At 47.3% G+C, this 25159-nt stretch overlaps 1 protein-coding gene across 1 annotated transcript in view; it reads right to left on the bottom strand.

Moving 5' to 3' along the window:
* Positions 1 to 19440, bottom strand: part of COL13A1 (collagen type XIII alpha 1 chain) — an 83985-nt gene extending 64545 nt beyond the window's left edge. Inside the window, exons 1-2 of the mRNA XM_052677158.1 lie at positions 18442 to 19440; positions 11809 to 11896 (exon numbers count right to left, since the gene is read on the bottom strand). Of these exons, the coding sequence (XP_052533118.1) occupies positions 11809 to 11896; positions 18442 to 18744 (391 nt within the window). The 5' untranslated portion in view covers positions 18745 to 19440. The remainder of the gene's footprint in view (positions 1 to 11808; positions 11897 to 18441) is intronic.
* Between the last annotated feature and the right edge of the window lie 5719 nt (positions 19441 to 25159).

Raw genomic sequence — 25159 nt, forward strand, 5'->3', positions numbered from 1 at the left:
CAGCAGGCTTGAAGAACAGACTTGTTTTATTTCTCTCCTCTTTGCGGTCACCTTTTACATGTTTGAAGTCTGCTTTCCTGCTCCCACTAGTCTTCTCTTGTCTTCAGACTAAACAAAACCTAATTCTTCCAGTCCCTTTGCAGCAGCCATGGACCTCCGGTCATTCTCATCGGCTTGCTGCCTAAGTCAATGGCAGAAGGCTTGGCAAAGGCAGAACACATGGTGTCAACATACCTCATCCATGAGCTCTTAGTCACAGAGGGAAAGTGAGTTTCTTCCTGACACTGCCTTTGCTTGATGTCCTTGTGCCTAGTGTCCACTCTCCTGCTCCACTGCAGGTCTCCTCACTAACCACAAATTTCTGTATTTTCTTGGTGTCCTTGATAGTTCTACAGTATACTATGCTTTCAAGTTTTCTTCTTGCATACTCATTTATTTCAAATCCTTCCAGCTTCACTTTCCTTGTCATGAATCCCAGCTGATTAAGGAGTTTATGATTTTCTTTTGTTGATTCCTTCCTATATCCTTTAAACCAGGATGGTTTCAGCACATACCTCTATTAACTCTCCTCAAATCCTTCCCAAGGGACCCCACCACACTATTTCTCTTGCTCCTTCTTTTGAAGTCCATCTCAAAGAACTGGTCATTTGCATGAGCACCTCACAACTTGTAGTCTGAAGATATCCAATGCAAAAAGCTACCAGCCCAATGAAATCCTACTCTTGGCAGAGTAGATGTTTGACAGTCTTTTTGCAGTCACCGTTCCGTATCTAACACGTCCTCCAACACATCCTATTCCACACCAGAAACCTGGAAGATAGTGTCTGAAAGCTCTAGAGATCCAAGCTGGTTTGAAAATCACATCTGGTTATTCAAAAGATCTGAAATTCCTCTACCAAGATGCTGACTACTTCCTGCTTGGTCGTTCCCTGTACAAGTCCTACTCCCCAGTGAGCTGCAGAATTAGAACCACAAGGAAGAACTGGACAAAGTAAATCACGGCTGGTAAAGAGAAAAACAAAATTCACTGCACTTTTACTTCCTGCTGAAAATCTCTCTCGTAATGCGGTTGTCTGGGAACAGCAGAAATTTGGAGCTTACTACAGCTAATAATTATTTAAACCCATTCTCTAATCCCACATTTAAAATGCAAATGATGCATTTCACTTGTCAAATTTCATACATTAATTTTCTTCCTACGTCACTTTCGCAATTTGTAGCTTATTTTAGTGCACTGTTACTATTTTTCTTTAATTCTTGTCTTTTTTTCCTCTCTCCTCCATCTGCTAACTCTTTTCTTCTTCCTTCCTCCTTCCAAAATATTTTGCAACTTTTGTAACAGCAATTTCTGTCACCTACTCAGGAAGAAACAAAAGACTATTGTGTTCCATTTATCTTATTTATAATAGATTCCTTCCTCAAATACCTTGTGGACTGCCAATGCCGTCTTCCAGATCTTGTCTCACACCCTTTTGAGTTATAAAAATGCTTGGGAGGGTCTTTCCTTTAACCGAGACGTTTTTCCACCCAAGTTGATTGATAGCTCCCAGTTACCACTAATTACCCTATCGGCAGTTGGACATAAGCCTAGCCACAGTGCTCTTCCTCCAGAGGCCAGCAATACTTCCCTGTCACTTGTTGTCCTCTTCAAGGATGGAACAAACTGACTAATTAAAGACACCATAAATTCTTCCTTTGGGCTCTTTCCTGATGTACTGCCTTGTTTCCAAACAGACCATGTGGAGGAGAGCAGGGCTGGTGCTAGTCCTTTCAAAAGGAAAAATGTGACAGGGTTTCTGAGCCCAAGTGGGTTTGCACAGCATGTTTTATTGCACGGGAAGAGGAGGGCACCCATTCATTCATTCAAATCTAGTTAACACTTTCTTAGCACACCTCAGACTCTGAAAGGTTTGCTTAGCTTGGCTCCTACCCTTGTGCAGGGCTCTGCCTGGGGCAGCTCACACAGATGGGGACAACCCATGCTGGCTAACAGCAATAAAAGGATTCACAATTTTTCCTGTCTACAATGAACTGGCATGCAGATCCTCTTCCATGAAACCTCCAGTGCCCAAATCAGAGGTATTGCACAGCCTGTGTTACAGAGAGCCACAGGACTGTAAAGGCCAAAAAAAAAAAAAAAAGAGAAAGAAAAAACAACCCCCAACCAACTTTCTGCTACATTCTCGGCCACACTCGAGAAAGCATGTGTATTCTGTCATCTTCTTACCCTTGCAAATCTAACTTAATGAATAAATTTGCTAAACTCTACATAGGTTTTTTTGTCCAGGTGCTATATATACCTGTCAGGGCCTTCATCTTGAGGCCAAAAAAATTTTTTCTTCATCATATAAGTTCCTATTATTTAAGGTAGTTTCTTGAGAATCTCAAGAAGAAAAGAAAGCAATGAAGATGGAAAAGTGAGATATTTCCCCCTGGAGAAGAGGAAAAATAACTTGGAAGAAAGCCAATGAAGGCAATGGCTGAATGCACAATGAACCAACCAGTCCAAGGACAGAACATGTCCCACACCAGCCCTTGAACCAAGAGTTGCACAGCTGAAATTCCCCTTCCTAAAGGACCTGAGAACCCACCATCTTCCCAAATCATGAATCCCACCACCTTCCCAAAAACTCCGGGACCCCTTCCCATGAAAAATCAGGTTAATGCGATGGCAGAAGATGGTAACCCATCCGGGAATGCCTTTGAAATTCAGGAAAAGAGGAAGTCACGAGCCAGTCAACAGCCCCCATTCCCTACTGTTTCCTCAGGGGGATAGATAGATAGATAGATAGATAGATAGATAGATAGATAGATAGATAGAAATTTGCCATAAATGCACAGTGTTCATCTGTAAGCAAAAGTAAAAATCAATACACATGCAAACCAGCAGGGAACTGAGCAACAAGTTATAATGTCTTTCCAAAAAACATATTTCTTTCCACTTCGCCTTTCCTTCTGTTTTTAACAGCAAGTTAAATCACACTGCACTCAAGATGCCAGAGCTTCACAACATCACTGCAACTCGTCAGATTGTGCCACAGACCCATAAGCGCTGTGCACTTTTAAGAGCTCAATCATTCTTTCATGTTGCACATAGTAGCACTGATGGGGGAGTTGATCTGTAGGCTACCTTTAGGGGAGACAAAACTACTTCCCTTTTGCTGCCAAAATCCTTCTACTAAGGAACTAATATTTTAAAAGTAAATAAAAGAGGCAAAAAATAAAAAAATAAAAAAATCCCAGTCCATTGTATGCTGCAGCTCTGTTAGGGACCAACACAAAACTCTCCGCAGCTGCTGGTGCCTCCAGCAACATCTCTTGGACAGCAGCAGTTGATGATGGAGGACGACAAACACTGAGCAACCACATGGATCCGGCTACATCCCAGTGCTGGGTCTGCCCTCAGAAGGACCCTTTCCCAAAGTAAAGCACAGTCCACACCCCCAAGACCCTCTACCTGCTGCTGGTTCGTCCATATAGTGAAGGGAGCTGATGTGGACGGGATCACTGGGTGGTCCCCAGCGTAGCATGCGTGCTGCCCAGAGCAATACCAAATCATAATAAACAAGTCCCTCACACAAAGCACTGTCAGTTCAAATTCCAGTTTGGTTGATATAATCTTCATCTTTTCTTTGAAATAAAGGTTTAAGGAAAAAAAAAGAAAGAGAAAGAAAAAGAAGAAAAAAAAAAAAAGAAAGAAAAGCAGACATCCTAAGGGAGAGGAATGAAGCAAGCGATGGATTGAGACTGTTCATGTGTGCTTCAGCCCCCCGGCGTGGGGAAAATGTGCAGTTAATCAGCTCCCTCCCTGGGGGATATGCTGATTTAATTACCTCCCGTCTGCATGGTCCAGCCACGATGCTGCTCGCCCAAGACATTGCATGAAGAAAAAGCAGACAGTGAGCCTCAGCAGCTGAGTTGGAGCAGGATGGGAGAGCAGAGCAGGAACTCCTTCAGCCGCATTTGGGGAACAGGGTGTGAATCAGTCCAAGGAGACTTTGCAAGAGGGCTGCCTCTTGAATGCCCACACACAAGAAGAGGGCACATCACCACCCCACCAGAGCCACAGGCATCGCAGAGGAGATGGATGCACTGAGGGGTCAGTTCTATACCTGAAAAGGGAGCTGGTTTGGGGAAGTGCAGCAAAGACATAAAACAAGGATGTTTCCAGATGGGAAAAGAGAAATAGCCAGATGATATGAAGTGGCCCAGTTAGTAGCACCTGATAGCCTGGGTGTTAGCAGGCCACCCTTCAGCTTCCATGGGGAAGGCAGCTGTGACACAGTGTCACAGCTGCACCACCCGTGCAGCACAGACCCTTCATATGAGTGTGTCTCTTCAGCCCTCCAATTGTCACACTGTTGGCATTTTGTGACGCTAAACATGGGATGCATCAAAGCGCTGCTCCAATGCAGACACATGTTTTCCAGGGCTAGTGTTTCACAATGCTCACAAACGTCAAAGAAGAAGCACAGAGCAGAGCAGCATGCCAGGAAAGCAGGGTGTGAGCTATGGTGAGCCCATCAGCGAGTATGTGAGCAAGAGAGACCTCTGAGCTAGGGGTTATACAGGGGCTGAGGCAGGGAAAAACGTGAGAGCAAAGGGCCACTGAGCTTTCCCTGCAGAGAGGGCACATCCCTGTGTCAAGTGGGTTCAATGAATCTATTCTGCAGCAGAAAGTGCTGGGACCAAGCATCACACCTATGGTACTGCCTGCCAACACCCTACAGTCATTTTCCAGGAGCTGAGAGGAGATAACTGCACCGTAGAACTGAAGTTCCTCCCTTTGCTTTCTTTTACAGCCCCAGTTGGGTCCTGACCCAAGGCAGGAGCTCAACCACAAAGCTTGGTTCAGCTCCTGGACAAGAGGAGTTGCATCAGGAGCATCTCCCTTCAAAACTGCACGGGGCAGTCACTTTGAAGTGGATTCAGCACTTCACAACACATGAGCTTCTGCTCTGCTACCTGAGGGGCAACCAGGATGTTTAATAATTAATGTCCCTACACTTGCCTGTGCAAAAAGCATTTCTGCATCTTTAATGGCTGCCAGCGATGGGAAACTCATTGGAGTGTGCATTTGGAGGGGGAAAAGGTTAAGATGATTAACTGGTGCTAACAAGTTTAGGATGTGGAAGAAGTATTTTCTTGGACGTCCATCAAAGGGAGGATTGAATGTTCCCCGGGTGGGGGGGCGGGTGGTATGTGTTTAACAGATGAGGTTTCTGCCTCTACCAGCTCTGCCTCCCAAGGCCTCCCAACCCTGCATAATGCAACCTCTCCTTTTTAAACTTCTCCCCAGGCCCCATCAGCTGTACCTGCGGCCCCACCGCCTGGCACAGAGGCTGAAAGTTGATCTGGGGGGAGGAAAGCCACCCCGCCGCTCTTCCTGTTGATCTGCGCCCTGGGACACCTTTTTGGGCACCAGCACATCAGCCTTGCTCTCTCCCCACGGCTGCAAAGACACAAGCAGATGCCCGGAAGAGCAGACAGGGAATCGGGTATCGCCTGACGCCTCACAGAACAGGGCTCCTCGTGTCCCCACTGCAAAACCCTGCTCCCTGCCTGGGACACCAAGCAGAGCCATCCCCACCAGCAGCAGCTTGCTTTGTACCACTCCATCACCATTAAGCATGCAGCAGCAGCTAACACTGGCACCAGTGCAAAGTCCCCTTTGGAGCGAGCTGCTTGGCGCCTGCAACATCCCCTTTGGCCCATTCTGGATATTTTCAGTGCTCCTCGTGGGCTGGCAGACGCTCACGCTTTGCGCAAGTGCCCTGCCATAGGGCCTGGCGGACGGTGCAGCTCGCCCTCATTCCTCCCACCACCACAAAGCTGTCGGGATGGGCAGCACACGTGAGACCCGCATCGCAAGGCCCGGACATGCGTCAGTGGCTGACGCAAACCAGCCCGGCCATGTGCACGCAGCCCAGGCCTGGGAAAACTCCTCCACCCCAGTAGCGCTCGCACTGAATCAAAGCCCTCGAGTACAGTAGCAGCGCAATGCGCTCCTTGGGTTTCCCCAACCATCTGGGATGTCTTTGCCTTGCTTTGTCACGGAGCTGATTTATGCCCATATGTACCATATACATTGCAAGCACAGGCACGCAATGGTGTAAACACTTCCACCAAACATCTGTACACAAACCCATTAAATATGCAGAAGCTCTCTGCCACAGCCATCCACATGAATCCTGGGTGCCCTGCAGGCAACCTGCTGGGTCCTGTTCTGAATAAAGGGTGCCAATCCCCACAAGGCCCATTATTTGAATGTCTGTGGTAGCAGTAACTAAAGATCACAGTGGGACAGTTTCCTCTTACAAATGCAGTCCTCCAGTAGTAGAGGGTCAAGAGAGGAGCCCAGGTTCCCAGGAGACAGGCCCAAACATGGCAGTAGGGAATTACACAAACAAGCAGATGGGCCCAAACAAACAGGCCACCTTCTCACAGAGCACCTGCGTCCATCATTGTACCTCAGCACCTTCTTTTTTGACTGCATCAACTCTGTTTCTAAGCATCTCCTGGACAAAGAGGGAAGGCAGAGGTTCTTCCCTCCCTATCTCGTCTCAGTGACAGCAGCATCAGGGTGAGCTTGTACACCAGTTGTCTTGCAGCCTGAGCAATACTTTCAGCTGTATTAACTGCTCACGTGAGCCCACAATAGCAGGTTCACTAAAATCGCTTAAACAAATGTGAATTAAGACACTTTACATCCCAAATGTAGACTAAGCAGGATGAGCTGATGCTTAGGAGAACAAGGAGCATCCGTGCTCCCTGCTACCATCCCTCAGAGGTGGATGCGGTGAGCTCCAGGTGAGGCGAGGCCTCGATCTGCCCCAGGCAGTTGAGTAAGAGCACAGCTGCCTACGTGTTCTGAGAAAGAGTTAGTTGACCAAACAAACTGTTTGTTTGTTTTTTTCTGAGTCGCTCATCCCCATCTATTCATAACTGCTCTCAGAATCTGTGGAATTCATTGTGTGGTTTGCATCTTCAAAACAAATGAAACAACAGTATGCCTAAACCAAACAAACCCCAACCCAAAATACAGCCAGCAGGCCATGGCGCATGAGCAACCTTCGAGGCTGAAGTGTGTGTATACTCTAGAGGGCCAGAAAAATGTGGATGGGAGAACACAGTTAAATTTCAGGGAATAATAGAATTCCCAGGGAGAATTCTTAAAAAGGAGGGAGAAATGAGCAGAAGTATTTAAGCAATGATGATGCTGCAACTTTGCTTCTAGACGTGCTGCACCATGGGGTGCTGTGCCAGCTAACAGCACTTTCTGATGCAGCAATGTGCTGCTTCAGCCACAGCACTGCTGGATGCTCAGCCATGGCAGCCCAGCGGAGCTCGGCTCTCCAGCAGCCCACTCACAAGGGCTTTGCTGGTATATTCGGGGAAAGAGGAGATGCATAAAGTTTCATTCTCTTTTTTTTTTTTTTTTTTTTTTTCCTTAGAGGTTGTTAATAAGCTGCATTTAGACATTTTTAGAGCAGAAAAATCGTTGCCTTACAGCCCAGACCATCCTCTGTGTAGCCAACACAGAAAACTGCTGACTTATCCCAAAAACGGGTCAAACAAAAACATAGCACTTCAAACACACCTCCTGACAGAGGGGCTGTGAGCCTGAGTGTTTCATTATCCACTCCTGCCTCACATTTCTCTTGGCTCTGAGTCAGAGCCACCGACTCAGCTTGTAGCCCCTGGCATTTAAATAGCCACGGATTGACCTTTCCACTCCACACCAGGGCTCCAAAATCCTGCTTGGGTGCTGCGATGCTGCTCAGCCCACACTGCCCAGGATCACTCTCCATCCCTACCATCCACATCCGCCAGACCTGGTCGTGCCCTTCCCAGTGTTTCCTCCCTGTGCCGGGCCAGGCAGGGGTCAGGACGTGGGAAATCCTGCCGCCTCCTGCCAGCTGGCCTTGCCGGCACTGGGTGACACATCCTGGGTGGGAGCCAAGGCCCCGCCTCAGCCCTGCAACACTTCTTGCTGACCTCCTCCTGGGGCATGCAGGATGCTTGGACCAAGTGTGCACGCTATGCATTACACAGCCCAGGCCACTTCTGGGGCCACCACTGCACCTCTGCTCTCACCAGCCACCTTACAAGGTAAATGTAGCAACATTCTCAGTTGCAGTGGCTACTACTAGTAATATTGAATGGCCAAACAGAACTGACAAGAACAGCCAAGAGGTTGGGGCAGGCAATGGGGTACACAGGTGAGGTTCTATGCAAGCTGCACCGGGGCTGAGTGACTCCTGCTGACCACCCAGCTCATTCCCAGGAGCTGAAGGGCAAGAGCCACCATCTCCCCAAGCCCACCTCCCTCCTGGGCCCTGGGAGGGATGGAAAAGCCATTTGTCATCCCTCCGAGCTGTTTCCCTGCCTGTGCAGCTGATCGCCTCCAGCACTGCAGACTCCCAACCTGCCTAAGGAGAAACCGGACCAAAACAAGCAGTGCGGAGGCAGAGGGAAAGGAGCCAGCCCTTTATTTTTTTAAGGGATATTGAAGACTGGAGTAGTGAGCCAGCAACGTGAAAAACAGTCGTGTGGGGACTGTGAAAATAGGAGCTGAAGAGAGAGAGATGGGAAAGGTCTAATAAAAAGAGTTACAGTATATAAAATACACAGGCGCCCACCTCCGCCAGGAAGGCTGTGGGAGGGGGTCTTGGTGGTAATCTTTGGCTGTTTGAGATTGTCCAGGCAGAGAATGTCTGTACTGCAACTGGGTCTGGATCAGACCAGTAAGGATCAGTGTTTCACTCTGTCAAACTCAAACACAATGCTTTTCCCTTACAGCATTTCATTACTGTGTTATTCTGCGGCAGAAATCAAGGGAGGTCACAAGAGGCTCCTCTAAAACTCAGGTAGCTGTCCTGAGCTCTCAGCTATGCCCAGACCTCATGTGGAAAAGAAACACTTCCCTCACGTAAACAAAAGCTACAAGGGAAGGCTCTATCCAAGAAATCAGACCCAGGTCCCACCAAAATCCCGCAAGTATTGCCCTGTGCTGAAATCCCCACCTACATGTTGCCTTGCTGCCAGGCAAAGTGTGGAGCTAATGAGCAATTCAGTACAGTTATTGCTGCCAGCGAGGCTTCAGAGCCTTATCCTAACTCACGTGAAGCTTACCAGAGTGGTGGAGAATCCCACTGTGACCTCTGAACTTGAAAAAAACAACGCCACAGAGCAACATCTCACTCACAGGTAGTAACGCCCAGTCCCAGCCCAAGTGATCTGAAGTACCAGCTTCCCAGCTGAAGGAAACATATAATTCCTTATCGTTTGCTATAAATACAGCTGTGCTGTTTTCCTGACCGTGTTATTCTTACAGTCCTTATCGTGTGCACTCAGATAGCCACGGCACAGTCACACACTTCACAGCCTTCTTGCTCCCCTGTTCCCAGTTTTCCCAAACCACTTACATTCTCAGACTCTCATGTCCTGAAGCCCTCCTATGGCAACGGGTGACCCTGCCCAGGACCTCCACATCCGTACCGAACAGCTCAGCAGATGAACTTGTCTTCCTTTTCCCCTTCTTTGCCACACAGAGACCTTACTCAGAATTAGGGATGTACTGAAATGTCACTTCTGATAAACATTTATTTCTGGTGAGGAACATGATGTGTGCTTGTTTATAGGTGGTGGAGTAGGCCGATGAGAAGGAATACGCATGTGCTAAGTCTTGCAACATCTTAAATGCTTCTGAGTGTCTCAGAAGGATCACACGGTCTGGTCCTCAGGGCATTTGGACACACAAAAAAAAATGCACTGGGGAAGAAAATTCCCAAGGTCTTGGCCCAGAGACTGAAGGGAAACATGCCACAGTAAAAAATCTGAGATGAGACAATGGCTGGCCAAAGGTACCTTCATTTCTGCACTGCTCACAGCCAACCAAGACTTCACCTGCCACAACTTCATATTTGGACCAAGGGAAAATTTGGTGTAGGATATGGATTCTTAGAAATAGATTATGTGGCCACAGAGTATTTGATGAAGACATGAAACTTTCACAGGTAGCCAGGAAGCCTGACCCTTTAAGACATTCACTGTCCTTCCAAATCGTAGCTGTCTTTCAGAAATACAGTGAGCTCCACGAAATGAGCAGATACCTTGAGTTTGCTAAAAGAAATTCAGCATCAACTGCTGCCAGGGTTTCACAAAAGGAATGTGAGTATCTGTAACCAGGTATTATGACCTTGATGCTCAAATGCCCAGGTTGTAAATCTTATCACACACACTTACTGCAGGAGAGTCACACTCAGATGGCCTCAAAGATCAGGGAATCTCTGTTTCGTCCTGTTTTGCATTTAAGTCCTACAACTCCTTCTCCAAGCTGGCTCAGAAACACCAGGAGAATATTCATTCCTGTGGTTTTATGGCATTTCTAAGTCAAGTCTAGGCAGGAACTTGAAAATGGAATAGAGATACAGTTTGTGTTTCCATTGAAGTAAAAAGGTGAAACTTAAAAACAGTTGAACACAGTTTTGATCTAATTTTGCAGAAGTTGAGAAGGCATTTCATTTGTATGGTCTTTTAAATCTGAGCCGCAACGGTTCCTGTTGTTTAAGGGACATTTTCCACTGTTACGCAGATCTGACCCCTAGATTTTAGTTCTCTTACATCACAAACCTGTAGAGCATTACATCTTGCTTTTGCAAGCTACCTTACAAATCCATTTTAATTTGAAAAGAGAATATACTTCCTACGCTTGTACAAAGACCTAAATGCGCTGAGTATGAGCAAATACTGGTTATAGTAAAGACGGACTCTTTCATCACTTCTTTGACTGAAGACAGGCCCCTTTATCAATTCTTCTACAAGTGTCCCATTGCTGATCATACTAAAATACACTTTGACATTTACATTACCAAACACTGTAAAATACCAAGGCAGCCAAGAAAGAAAGCATAGAATATGCAAATGCAAGTCTTAGATACTTACTCAAGCACAACTTTCCCTGCCCTTCTTTTTGAGATGAAGTTCAGCTACTCAGTTTGGTTATACACATTCAAGCTCTTCCAAAACTTCAACAAGTTTAGAAGAATGCTGGCTACCCTTCACATCCATTTCTTCTACACAGTGAAATGTACCGAAAGACAATGAGGAAGGCTGTATGATTCATATTAATGGAATGAAATGCCATTCACAAATGTTTTTTCCATAGCAATTTGTCACTTATTGTATTGAAACCACTTCAGAAGAAGAGTCTCAAAGAGCCTTTTGATATTAGCATGATTAAAAACATAATGTAATTAAGCAATCCCATAAGATTTCTGTATGTTATGAGTAGGACCTTCAGTGACCACTTCATTCAACCACCCTAATATACGGGTGCTTGTAAGAGAAGGCTGTTATTCTGCAAGATGCCTCAGATAGTTGTATAACACCAAGGAATTCAAATCTCCTTGCTCAGAGCAATTTTGTCTCACCAAAATTTAGTTATTCAGCTTTGGCACTGGATCTAGCCTCTGTGCCTCAAACTCTTCTCAAATTACCCAAAAAGACAACTCCTAAGAGTCATTCTGCCCTCCTCAACGTTGATATCTAAAGCTAATGGGATCATTTGCCCCCTGGATGCATCTTTCTCTTTTCATTGACTAGCCAGATGACTTTCTGGATATGTGTAGGCTTTCCTGCTGTTTCTGTCATATGCATAATTAGCATTTATGTACGTACTCATTACGTGCTTGTCCACGTTCATTTCCTATAGCCCAAGCATGCATAACTTCACATTCATATACAATGCAGCACTATACAAGCCTTCAATGAGAAGAAAACAAAAAACACCCTTCCAAGGTGCACGCAGTTGCAGACCCCTACCTGCTGGGCAGTTGCATCGCTGGTGAGTCTCTCGAACTTCTCGATGTCTCGGCAAGTGAAACTTCAATTTCTGTTAAGGAAGGGAAAAGAGTAAAAGGAGTCACTAGCACAGCTGAAACCCAAAGCCTCAAATTCTTGGAAAAGTGGGACTGGGAGACAATATCCAAGCAGAGATGGGAGAGAGAGAGCAGACCAGCTTGGGAATGAAAAGAGGCATTAGAGTTCACAGTCTTTAACTAGGGTTTGATTAGAAGCAGACTGACGGAGTTTCATAATGGCCTCCAAATGTGGTCCTTCTGACAGGCGTTAAAAGTCAAGAGCCATTAGTGGGGATCACATCCTCATGAGAAAGCTGCATTTCTCAGAAGACCCACTTGGAAGGCAGAAAAATAGAGATGTGAAGAATGTACTCTTCCCTCCATGGTAGACTTCATATACCCACAGATATACCTGGACAGGCAGAAAGGTTGCATCAAAGATTACAGCTGAATGTGGCCTGAAAACAGCAACGGCATTTCATTAAACCATCAAGGCTTTGAAGTTTAATGTTACCACAGCACAGAACAAAACAAAACCTACTGAGAGCCTTCACAAGGTGGAATCATGTCAAAATGCTCGTTTCCAATGAGTTAGTATTTCTTAATAGAACTGATGTGTAGGTCCACTCAAGGCCATGGCCTCCTCGCTCAATGGAAATGTCAATAAAACTGTTCCATATCCAGCACAAAATGCACTTTGGGGTCAACATCCCCACTACCTCTTGTAGACATAATTAAAATAACTGCAATTTAGTGAAGAAAATGCAAATCAATCTGAATAAGTTATTTATTAATGCCTGTGAATCACACTTGGTTAATGATTTCAGCTGCTTTGAGAATACTGAGCTGCAAGGGTGTTGTGCTAAAGAGATCTTCCCTCTTACCAGGTAACCCTCAAGCCCAACTGTGCAACCTGCATCTTATAGTCCAATCTAGTAGCTTCATAGCCAGGGCTGATATTGAGAAAGAAACAGTCCTATGCCAGGCTCAAAGAAGACCATGCCCAGGATCATATACAATTGATCTGATTATCACAAGTTAATGAGAAGTGTCCTGCAAGTAAGCATCAGTTTGGAGTTTTATCAGTTTTATTTTAGGAAGGAAAAAAAGGCACATTTCTTCCTAGGTCAGAGAGCAGTAGAACTGGCTGGAATGCTTCTATTTTTCACTTTGAAAAGACTGGCTTCCTTATTGCAAGTCTAAATCAAAATGAACTGTTAGAACTGACCAGAGACTGAATATTTCCAGAGCATCTTTGTTCACTGTATGCTGAAATGTTTTGATAGTGACTTGATTTGATATCAGGGAGGGGAGAGGGTTTCACATGAGAAGAGCTGCCAGTTCCCACAAAGCATTTAATCTGTGTCTGCTGTCTCAGTCTAAAAGCAGAGATACTTGAATCTTTGCATTTGGGCATCTTCCCATCTAGCTGCCACCCCAAACGGCACAACTCTGTTCCACAGCACTGTCTGCTTTGAACACGTTTTGCTAATGGTCAAGCATGAGCCTTTATTTGGATAGTCAATGGTATGCAGACTCAAGCATTCTCATTTCCATCTACACACATGCCAACTAAAATGTCTCAACATGAGACTGCCACATCTGGGTGAGGTTCATGTATTTGGGAATCAGGCTTCACACAGCTTTCATGATTGTACAGGAAGAGTTGGTGGTTCACATGGATGGGGCAGGAAGTCAGTTCCTAATCAGCAAGGGTCTGACACTCTGCCTACAGCAGGACCCTGCATGGAAGCACACAACACAGAGGTCCCTAAGGACCAGGAAGGAATAGTCCACAGTTGGGCAGAGTTAGGATTTGCTACAAGAAGCCTTGGCTGCATCTCTGCTCACACACAAGGAGAAGAACAGCATGACCAGACTTATCAGGGGAAGTAACGATCCAGCAGGACGCAAGCATGACCAGGAGAGGAACAAGAGTGACAGCATTTCCCCACAACTTTATCTGCAGGGTTGGGGGACTGGAAGCAGCCATGTCTGCTGAAGTAGCCTCCCCATGGAAAACAGGCCCTGCAGGTGGGAAGACAGGAGTGCTACTCTGCAGGGCAAGCACTGGTACAAAGCGTCCACTAGGCAATCATCAGCGCTGGGCATTTTCCCCATCCCTGGCCATCTAGGTGCCTCCCCAGAATCCAGGAGCTCCACAGGTCCTGTGCAAAGGGCAGTGCTGCTGTGGGATTGCTCCTCTTTAGCAGGAGTCAAACCTAGCAGGAATTTTGGAACGCCTGGATTTCCTGCAGAGTCTACTGAACAAACACTGACAGCAATAGAAAAAGACCTCAGGTCAAATTTGGACTGAGATGGCAAAGCAAAACAAATTCCCAATGTTTTCTGCTTCCCTCATTACCACTGTGCAAAATCCTGCCTGGTCCAGCACGAGAAGCTAGATTTGCTCAAGACAGCAAAAAAAAAAAAAGAAAAGGCTTTCCTCTAAAAGTGGCTTTTCCAGCACAACAGAAAGCAGTCATTTTAGGGCAAAGGCTGACTTCTGTAAGCAAAAATGAAATGATTCGGTCTCTGGAAATCTTAAGTTTTTGTGATCTCCCGAGAGCTGTGGTTGGCTTTTCACCTGGGTGATATCTAGAGCGCTAAGCATCAGAACAGACAGTGGCAACCTCTTGCCTAGATAGAAATGCTAAAAACACTTCTTAGACCATCAGCCTGCCCATATGGCACGCTTGCTCTCGCCTGTCATACTTTCCAGTGACTTATCTTCCCCCTACACATACGAAAGTGGCTGAAGAAGCTCGTGCCAGCGGCAAGGCTGACCAGCTCCTACAAGGGGCCTCCTAAGGCTTGCAACTGTCTATTTTGGATGGGCACTTGAGATTAGGTGAAAGAGAGGGCACTTCTTCAAAGGGGGCAGATTAATAGCTCTTTAGCAGATGCAGTTGTTTGCAGTCACCCGGGGAGGTGAAATCATTTCCCACCACTATCTCCAGCAGCTAAAAGAAACATGTCTTAAATAGATAATCTATTACAACCATCAGGAGGATTTCAAGGGCTGGTGGTTCTGTTAACTCTCATTGTTTTATTTCCAATTTTGCTGTTTTTTCTTAAAGGTCCAGTCCCTAGAAACTCAGGACTATGTGTCAGAAGCAAAAGCAAGCAGCGAGATGAAAGAAAGGGGGATTTAGGTAGCAGAAGAATCAGAAGGAAAAACAGAAGAACTCTCATGATTTTATCTTAATGTTTTCCACTCCTAGAAGTAAGGCTTAGAGGAAAACCTTCTGACACTTGGGAATACATTTTTCACTGTAGTTCTGAAGATATTGACACAAATGATAAAAAAAAAAAAGGAAAGAAAAAAAAGAAAGAAAGCTTCAAGTGAGGTGGGAAAGTGAGTTTTCAGGTGTTCCTCCTTTGCTTGCTTAAGTAAGGAGAGAGTCCCAGGGAAATCAGACTACTGGGACAGCAGTGATGACCAAATCCCCCTTCCCGTTCATGGCACAGCCCCTCAGCATCACTAGACAGGTGACAAATACCTTTGATCCAAACCAGAGAAGCCAAGGGCACCCATCAGGGAACAGAAGGGCATCTGATCTTCCCCCAGGCATTAGAGGATACCTGCTTTTGTTTTACTCACACACAACTCCTGCTCTTTTTCCCCCGCCAGCAGCATTAAACCCATCCTGCTCTCCACCCTGCCAAGCTTTTGGCAAGCAAAACAGTACCAAATGTTACTACCCAGCATGGGAAAGGACCTTGTTTTCTTCTTTGGAAAGTTTTCTTTCTACTACTAATGCCAATAATGAGTTTATTTGTGATCTTTATATGATTTTCTGTTGCCTTATAAATGCAGAGGAATTCCTACACAGAGCCAAAGTTCTCTCTGAACTACCCGTTCTGGCCCACTCCATGCAGACATTTTCGGGGGAAAACAGTCAATTTGTGCCTTTGCAGAAAACTCCCCTCTGGTGTTCGCTGAAACCAGGAAGAGCTTTTTACTGTAGCAAGCAAAGCAGTGCTGGCCAGGCTGCCTCACAGAAAGAATATCTCTCTGCTTGTCCTGCTGATCTGAGATGGAACATTCCCACCAATTGGCTTAAACTTAATGCTTTATACAAACCAACCCATCTCCTCTCCCTGTCAGTTCTGCTTTATTTCTGTTTGTCCAGCAGGCACCTGCCACATCTCTGGCATTTTGCACTTCTTGGTGCAATCCTTATGGTGTCCCCAAGGCTGCCTGCACACCCTGGGGACACCCAGATGTGAACACGTCACACTCTGGAGGGCACCATGTGCTCTAGCTCACAGCAATATGAGTTTAAGCACAAACTTAGAGTTCCTCTACCAGGCTTCAGAAGCTTTGCTTCTTGCATTCCGTCAGCTCATGGGCAGACAAGATAAGGAATGGATAGCAATGAAGAGGAGCAACAGAGATTTAACTCATCCATAGCAAAAAATGGAGCATGCCCTGGGCAAGAGCCACTGGCTCTCAGCACCTTGTCCTTTCCTGCTGTACTCACCAGCAGCACTCCCTAAACTCACAAAATTTCAAGGACTGACCTCAGCCTTGCTTCAGTGCCCTCCTATGTCCATCACCTCCCACTTCCCACCCATCACGGTGAGCTCCTTGCAAAGCTGAGGCTTCTTTAAAGCCTTGCTACCTTTTTTTTTCTTTTCTTTTTGTGTGTGTGATGGATAATGCGGAGTTGGAAGCTGTGAAACCCATTAAGGTCAAAACAGGAGGAAACTGTGGCAGTGAAGCAGCAAGGCAGGAGGAGGAATGAATATCTCATATTCACACCCACCACAGCCATTCTGGCCACAGCCACTATTTCCCCAGCCCAACTCACCACTGTCTCTTATTTTCCCAGTCTTTCTTCTCTCATCTTTCCCTATTCCCTTCCTCCTTTTCTGTTTTTCTCTCTCCTTCTTGTCCCTCACCATCCATTCTGGGAGACCATAAAACTTAACCTCACTTCAGACATAACAAAAAGAATGGCGGGGTTGTGTGTGCCAGCCCACCATAATAGCAGATCTCCACCCTACACCTTGAGCTGCTTGTTCCATGCCACCACCTCCGAAACGCCTGCTTCAGGAGCTGAGCCAAAGCAGGCAGAGAGGGCAAGGAAAGTCCTGCAGTAGGGTGCACAGCCCTCCTGCTACTCCTGCAGGCAGCAGCTCTCCCTGAATGTTAAAAACTCAAGACCCAAGCCAGGCATCTCCTGCTTGGGCTCTGGTGCCTTTCTCCAAGCTGCTTTTGATGCTTTGGCCAAGCAGACAGCTGGCAGTCTCAGCAATATCAGTCGTGGAAGCAGAAGCCCCTGTCCTGTAGCTGCTCCATGCACTGGCTGTGGGACTGGGACCACCACAGGGCTGCTCAAAAAGCAGTGGTGCTGCTGGGCATGTGGGCAGTGCGACAGCCCCATTTCCTTGCTAAGCTGTGCTATAAAAAGGCAGAAAGGTGCCACGGGCATGAGGACGCTCTGTCCATCCAGCCCCCCGGCACTGCTCCCAGGAGGGGTCCTGCAGCACGTCTCAAATCACCCAGGATAAACCCTGGCTTCCCCTGAGACTCACGCAATCAGTGATGAGGAGGACGCTACACATCATCCTCTGCCCGCTAGTGGGAATGCAACCCCTGCACAAGGGTGCAGCCGTGCAGTACAAGTCTGACCAGTGGCACTTGCGCTTACTCTCCTCACAGCTCTCCACTCTGGGATGTTGCGTGTGTAGCCTCTGATGTATCAAAATGACTTCAACATCCTGATGAAGCAAGGGCTCCTGAAGGGAGCTCCCTCCAGGGGCAAAGACCCCCATACAAACCCCACTAGCATCAGCTCAGTGAAAGGAAAGGCTTTACCAGATCAGTGGTGGAAGTCCATGCTTTTCCACCCTCTCTACTGGCTCAAGCTCAGGCTTCTTCAGCAGCAGCTCTCCTGTCCTCATCCTTAGAGGAACAGCCTCTTGGCTCTAGTGGGGTTTGGATGGGACTCAAACGGGTGTAGCATGGCCATATGCTTTGCAGTGATGTCCCAGCAGTACCAGAAATTATCTTGGCAGCACCAGCACATCTCACTTCCCAAGCCAAACACAGTGGAAAGGGTCAGGGCTAGCACAACAGAGAAGCCAGCCTGTCACGACTTTGGCCTTTTAGCAGCTACCTGCTGCTACAGCACAGCTTGGGCTTTCCCTCCTCCCATGGTCACACCAGCTATAGTGTACCTTGCCTGTCCCTCTCCCAGGTCTCAAACCTACACTGAATTCACAAATTTAATCTCCAGCCTCAGCTGTTTAAGCAGGCAATGCCACCAGTCACCAAACAGAGAGTGCTGGAGGCTCTTCCCCCCTGCAGGGAATGGGAATGAGGTTTCCCCTTTTGCAAAGAGCTAGGGCTCAGACACAGCATGGGCTAGGGCTGAGAGAAGCAAACAGCAGGCAGGTTTGAGAGGTGGGAGGGACCTGAAAGCACGGGAAATTCAGCCTAGCAGCATCACTCCCACAGAAATATGTTTCTAAAGTGGGGAGAAACACGCAATGCAAATATATGTGTGCACACACACTAAATCGTATAGTAAGGCATACCATCCACACAAAATGAAAGGACACCAACCTCATCAAGCAGTTGGTCAACTCTTCCCAAAATAGCCGTCTCCATTTGGTCTGCTGAGAGCCAGGCAGGGAGCTGCGTGGATCTGTCCGCTTCCAAGTGGGACACCCGGGATTGCAGATCAGAGGTCCGAAAGTACAGCAGGAGGCTGAGCACCAGAGACAGCAGGGAGATGCCGGGCAGCCCCGAGCCCAGCAGCAGCGGGAGGCGGCAGCATCTCTCCCCGTCGCCGGCCCTGGGGGTAGCCACGCACCCCCTTTCAAAAGCTGTTTCGCCAACACCTTTCCAGCTCTTCTCCTCCAACATTCCCTCCCTGTCCTGAGAAACAATAAATAAATAAATAGAATAAATAAAGCCTCCCTCCTATTTCAAGAAGCACAATCCAGAAGGCATAGAAAACAAATGTCCAAGGAGATCCCGGTGCCAGCAAATGACAGTTAACAGCAAGAATGACAAAAGTGGACGGGGGTGTCTAAAAAATGCAAAATAAAAACACACATACAAAAAGGGGCGCAGAAAAAAAAAAAAAAAGAAAGAAAGAAAAGAAAAAGAAAAAGAAAAAAATGGATCCAACTGCAGCAAAGATTCGGAGAGAAAAAAATCTTATGAGAATTTTTTTTTTCTGTCTTTCAGTCTTTTGAGTCGCTGGTAGGTTTTGATTTCCTTTTAAGCTGCCAGTTTCAGTTCCTTCGCAGACCGGCCAGGAGCTCACACATGAAAGTCCCCATTAGAGAGAGGTAATTCTCAGCTGTTCCGGCGACGCTGCGCTCTGGCTGATCGTGGCTCCTCTGTAACATGACACACTCCCTCCAAAAGACGGGGCTGGGATGAGCGAGCCGCGGCTTCCCAAAGTAACCTCCTCTGCTCGCCCGCTCTCTCCACCTCTCCTTCTCCGCATGATTTATTTATTTATGCAAAGCGCCGGGGTGGGATCGGGCTGTGAGACGCCCCGGTCCCGCTCGGTCTCCGAACCACCTCTCCGCCGCCAGCCCTTCCCTTTGAAGTGGCTCTCGCTGAGGTTATTTATAGCGGCAGGAAAGAGATTGTAAAGCAGAGGCTGGGCTCGCACCAGCCCGCGCCTTGCTTTCCTCCCGGCAGCCGGAGTGCGCAAATGGGACGGCACAAGTGGGCTGCCGAGCCCCCAGCCGGACCCCAAGGCGGCACCGAGGCAAGGGGCCGTGGAGTATTTTGACCCCAGGATTCGGGAGGAACAGCTGGGCAGGGGGAGAGTCAGAGAGAAACAGCTGGGGATCAAAGCCAAGGATGCTCACAAAAACTTAACCAAAGGCAGAGGAGAGTGATGCCCCAGGCAGGCAAACCACAGCACGAGGTGGGAAACGCCTGGGGCTTGAGCTGGTCCTAAGACCCAATAAGCCCAGGAAACACAGACGTTCAGAGGAATTAATCTGCTGAGGCCCTCTAGTGAAGCAGAGCTTCCCATCATCTCCCCCACATCCCACTGGACATAGGGCAACAGGCAGAATCCCCCTCAGCAGAAGGCAGCCTCCCCAAAACGTGCTACAGGGGAGCCCCAAGCCACGCATCCAGGAAACAAAGCCCCTTTCTGTTCTTCAAGAGTAAGAGGCCCACCTCCCCCAGATTTTCCAAGCATGACATACAATATTTTACCCTCCAGAGTGACACACGGGCTCTGCTGAGCCCCTGCCTGTCTGTCCATCCTTTGATCTACATCTTGTGCACACACAGCAGCGAAGCAGCGCAGGGCCCATTGCTGCATGCACTCGTTAAAAGCCGGGCAGCAAATTGGTCTCTTAAAATCTGGCTCCCTTGTGGCTCCTTCGCTGTCATTTACACATTTTAAATGAAGATTTTGCGTGCAGTCTGTGCTGGAAATTATTGGCAGAGAAAACTCATATTCATCTCTTGCCCGCTCTCCATTTCAGAGGGCTGGAAGAAATAGACCTTCGGGGAGCAGGCTAAAGCAAGCAAGACTTGTTTCTTCTCCTCTAGACAAACCCTTGGAGGGCCCAGTAGCACACAGCCCCAATTCTTTGAACCGCCTCATGCCTTTTGCAGCCACTTGCTTCCCAAAGCGGGGTTTTAGTGTCTGCAAGGCAGGAAATCCATTCTTTATTTCTTTTAGCAGGTTTGTTGTCATCTCACTGATCGAATTCTCCTCACCACTCTGGTGTGCATGGAGAACAGTCCTCTGATGGCTGCAGCTTTTCATCAGTTTCTCATATGAGCAAACAGGGCTATGTAACACATAGACCAGATGCATGCAGGAGTGTCTATTTGTTCAGGAGGTGCAGCTCCCCCATCTGACACCCCTTGCTCAGTCACTCACACACATTCACAGCCTATTTCCTGGCAGAGGGAAAGGACTCTTCAAGGCCATGGCTCTGCCTCTTGGCGCTGGACAGAAATCATTGGTCCACAGAGCCACCTAAAATGCCATCTGCCATCATAGCAATATTTTTTCTAAATATTGGGACAATGAGAAGTGAAGAAGAGATGCTGAGAAGCTGAGGATAAAAACATTTGGAAATTGTTGATGCAGATGGGGAAGTAACTGGGATGCTAGGCATCCTAGAGGATACTGAAGTAACATGACTTAAAGGCCAGGGTTCAGCTGCTGAGGACAGCAACAACCTGCTTCCATCATATATAGCTTTAACTGAAGGCTGTCTCATTTATACCAGCCCAAGCACCAGAAATCAGGAAAATGCACCCACTAAGCTGAAAGTGGAAATCTGCTGGGTGTCTACATTTCATTTCCCTGCACCAGCTGGGGAGAGCTCTCTACTCTTTTCCTCTGATTTGCAGTAAAGATCCTGCTGTCCAGTCACGAGCATCGCCTGAATGACTCTGTAAGTGCCTTTTCCTGCCTCCCCGCCAGCTCCTCTCCAGCTGATCAGTTCACTTACAGGATATGTTATAGCTGCCACAGGCTGGGGAAGCTGCAGTCATCTGGGTTTCACAGGGAAGCCTGGGTTGTAGAGGGGTAATTTTTCTATCTACAATGCATATAGGAAGCCTGTCAACCCATGCCAGTACAAATGGACTAATTTAGCTACAAACCTTGAGCCAACTGTGCGTGTAGAGCTTGCAGCACTGCCTGTTGAACAAGCTGCCTCCAGAGACCGCTCCAGCACACAAAGTCATCTCATAGCTCCTGGAGTTAAGCTAAGCCCAACATTCAGCTCCCTCGGCAGCTTAAGAGGTGGTCGGTGCCAGCCTGAAACCAGCCCTCGTGTAAGTTCGTGACTCTTGAATTTGGTCAAGTAGAAGCAGATGCTCAGCAAATCAGTGATTTCACAGACCAGCAATTCTCAGAGCCTCTTCTTCAGGAGGCTGATCCAGTGCTTGACAAGGACGGCGACCATACGTTTGCACCACTTATAACTGGTCCTCCAGGGGTGGTTACCGACCTCAGCACATATACGCAACGAAATCTGGAGCAAATATAAGGTAATATGTGTCTCCCAAGACAACCAAATATATCCATACAACAGAACACAGTGTTTCACATCTAGCACGTGGCATTGGGTCAAACAGTGTACTGGACACGGTTACATACAGGTAAGAGAGCCACCAGGTTTGCCAGTCGGTAGCTGGCACCAGCACTTTATCCATCCTAGGACATTCACATGTGGGCATCAAAGTCCTCCACAGAGGGATTCCTCAGTGTTTCTCTGCTACAGACACACAGTGCTCAAAGGGGAATGATGTGTGGGGACTCCTCATAGGGCATAGCAAGCAACCAAGAGGTCTCATTGCAGAAGACCACAATCCCTCTGACTCCAGAAGATACCACCATACACAGCCAGTCAGAAATGAGAGAGCCAGGCACAGATGAGATTTCAAGCTTCTGCACACATGGTTCAAGCCAGCAAATTACCTAGAGAGTCTTCATTTGGCCTGGAAAAGGGTGGGCAACAGCAGCAGACCTTCCTTACTACACTTTAAGTGGAGTTTTTCATTTAAAAAAAAAAAAAAAAAAAAAAAAAAAAGCAAACATACTCTTCCTGTCACTAACTGGAAGCTGAGGCCAACTGCATGGAGATGGCTGTGCACTCAATCCCATCAGTAATCTCTAAAGCTGCCTTGTAGAGAGATTCTCCTTTTCAATCCATTTAGTAAGGAGAAAATAAGCCCAACCCCACTTCTCTTTTTATCCTCCTCCCACCCCCCCAGGAAATGTGAGGGTCTTGATGTGCTCAAACGAGCCATTAACTAGCAGCTGACATCTCCAGCTATTGTAAATATATGAACTCAAGGCCTTTTGCTGCATTTATTAGACTCAAGAACAACATCTGGAAACAGATGTTTTCTGAGAGCAAAGGAGGGGAGGGAGGAGGGAGGAAAAAACAAGAGGGAAGAAAAGGACTCTTCCAAGTGGAAGTGCACGGGTCTGCAGACCATCCCTTCACAAAACACTGTTCAGAAGAAGCATTGCAAGGGGCTGAGGACAGTGCAGCCACATCACTCCTACATAAGGCAGGGAGAGCAGGTCGTCTCAGGGGGGCTGTTGGAGAGAGGCAATGAATGGGGAGGGGGCTGAAGGGGGAAAATATAGAAAAGCTTGTCTACTGAGAACAGTCACAGAGCTCACAAAAATGAGCTCTCCTCATCATGAGCATCCCAGCCCTCAGCTATTCTGTGTCCCACAGAATACCAGGCTTGTGGCAGGGCACTGTTCCCCATCCTGCAGTCTGGCAGCATCTGCCACAGTGACCCACTTGCCTTTTGGTTGGGTCACAAAGCGGGCAAGGCCAGGGATTCCCAAGGAACACCACCAGAGTCCCATCAGCCACAGGGAGCCCTTTCCCAAATGGCAAGCAAGGTGGGATGCTCCCACCTGAAGGCTGTGAAGGACCAAGGGGCCCTACTCTGACTTAGTGGTCTATTAATGATTCCACACCTCATATTTAGACAATGTTTAGAGAATTGTGTAGTGCTAAGAGGGGAAAAGGTTACATAGGCACATGTGTATTTAAAAATATAAGCCGTGCATCATTAGTGAAACTCCACTCTCAACTAGACACATTTTCTCCTACGTGTCAGAGGTGACAGAGGTACAACAGAGCCCTGATATCAAAACTTCCTTGAAAAGCTCCTGAGGGAAATGCATCTGTACCCATATGCTTACAATGCATAAACTCATGTTCTTTACAGCCATCATTTTCTCTTCTGTAACCCCAAGCTCACCTCTAGTATCTCCAGCCCTATCTCTCCTTTGATACACAGCTACAAATAGTTTGCTACTCAGGTCAGAAACATTGAGTATTACCTACCTAATTTGGCAGTAGTTTATAGGAAGCATTAAGTAGTCCACGGAGCAGAACAATTCCCGCCTGAGGAGCTGCTCCAACTCATTGTGGAGTTATAGAATAAAGATGCTTCTGATCCTTTGGGAAAAGGGTTATGAAAATGCACGGAAAAAATGTACTGTCCACACATAGTAATATCATGACTGTTTTCAATCACTTGATCCCTACAAAACAAATGGTCTCACTGAACAATATGAACTCCTAGCCCAGACAAGGGCAGAAAGACAGAAGCTAGTCATAGCCAATCAGGATTTACATTTTCATAACCTTAAAATGCTCATACTCAATCTTGCTTCCCTCCTGTCAAAGCCAAACTTGCTTCATGCAACTGCAGTGGCAATAAGCTGCCGCACAACAGAGCAGAGCACAGCTGTGCCAGGGGAAGGATGTGAGCCTGGCCACCAGCAGCTCCTGCAGAGGCCAGGTCAGAGCCTCCAAGGGAAGAGAAAGCAAACCCTGGTTTGCTTTGAAACAAGCCCCTCCCAAAGGCTGACCACCCCATCTCCCATGTCCGCTTCCCCCCCCCCCCATAGATGGAAATCCCTGATCATCTTTGTAAGATCAGCAGGCAGCAAGAGGTGGATGCACAGTTTAGCTGCCCACATTCCCCTGTGTTTTCAACTAACCTCTTGCCTGTTCTTCGGAAATATTTCATGGCCAAGCTGGGGGTGGGGAAGTGTTTTATTCCCATTTTGGCAGTAGATTTTTTTTTTCTGCCTGGTCTGGAGCTGATTTTTAATGGGTCGTGCTGCGTGCCGTGGGAGTCTGTAAAGATGGTCATCTCTGCTGGTCTCATTTTTGCCGTTATCTTGATTCTTGCAGAGCCTGGGTGGTAAGACTTGTAGGGGAAGAGAAGTTAATTAAGAAGAATGACATTGCTGCAAGTAAAACAAGAAAAAGCCTCTACGCCTGCAGCAACATTAGCCAAATTTGCTAGCTTAAAAATAAACACAGCAGCCTGTGGAAGATATGTTTTGCTTAGGACTGAGAGATACCTGCCTCAGGAAAACTGCTTTAATAGTAAACAGTTCTGCGCAAGGTCGCTACCACTGAAAGTCTGCAGTCTCACTGCCCAGCTGGGTTCTTGCATCCACCTCAAAGACCACATTCCTTTTACCATGCCTCTCTGCCACGCGCAGGGGTCCTGTTCATCCACAACTATTATTTTCCAAGGACACATTTCTAAGTCACCCCTTTCTCTTGCCTTCGGCAGCAGCATTTCAGGCTGCCCAGAAACCCAGACAAGCAATTCACACAGGGTGAGCACACTACCAAGATGAATTGGAAACCCCAAAATCCTACAGCCAAGCCCTACGTGCTCTTGCCACAGCACTCATATCCTGAGACTGACAGAACTGTGTTGCATCTCAACCTTGGAAACGAAAGACTACAGAACCAAGGCAGGCGTGTGCCCATGTGCGAGCAGC

This window comes from Tympanuchus pallidicinctus, unplaced genomic scaffold, assembly GCF_026119805.1.
Source record: "Tympanuchus pallidicinctus isolate F22 unplaced genomic scaffold, pur_lepc_1.0 scaffold16, whole genome shotgun sequence".
Lineage (NCBI taxonomy): Eukaryota > Metazoa > Chordata > Aves > Galliformes > Phasianidae > Tympanuchus > Tympanuchus pallidicinctus.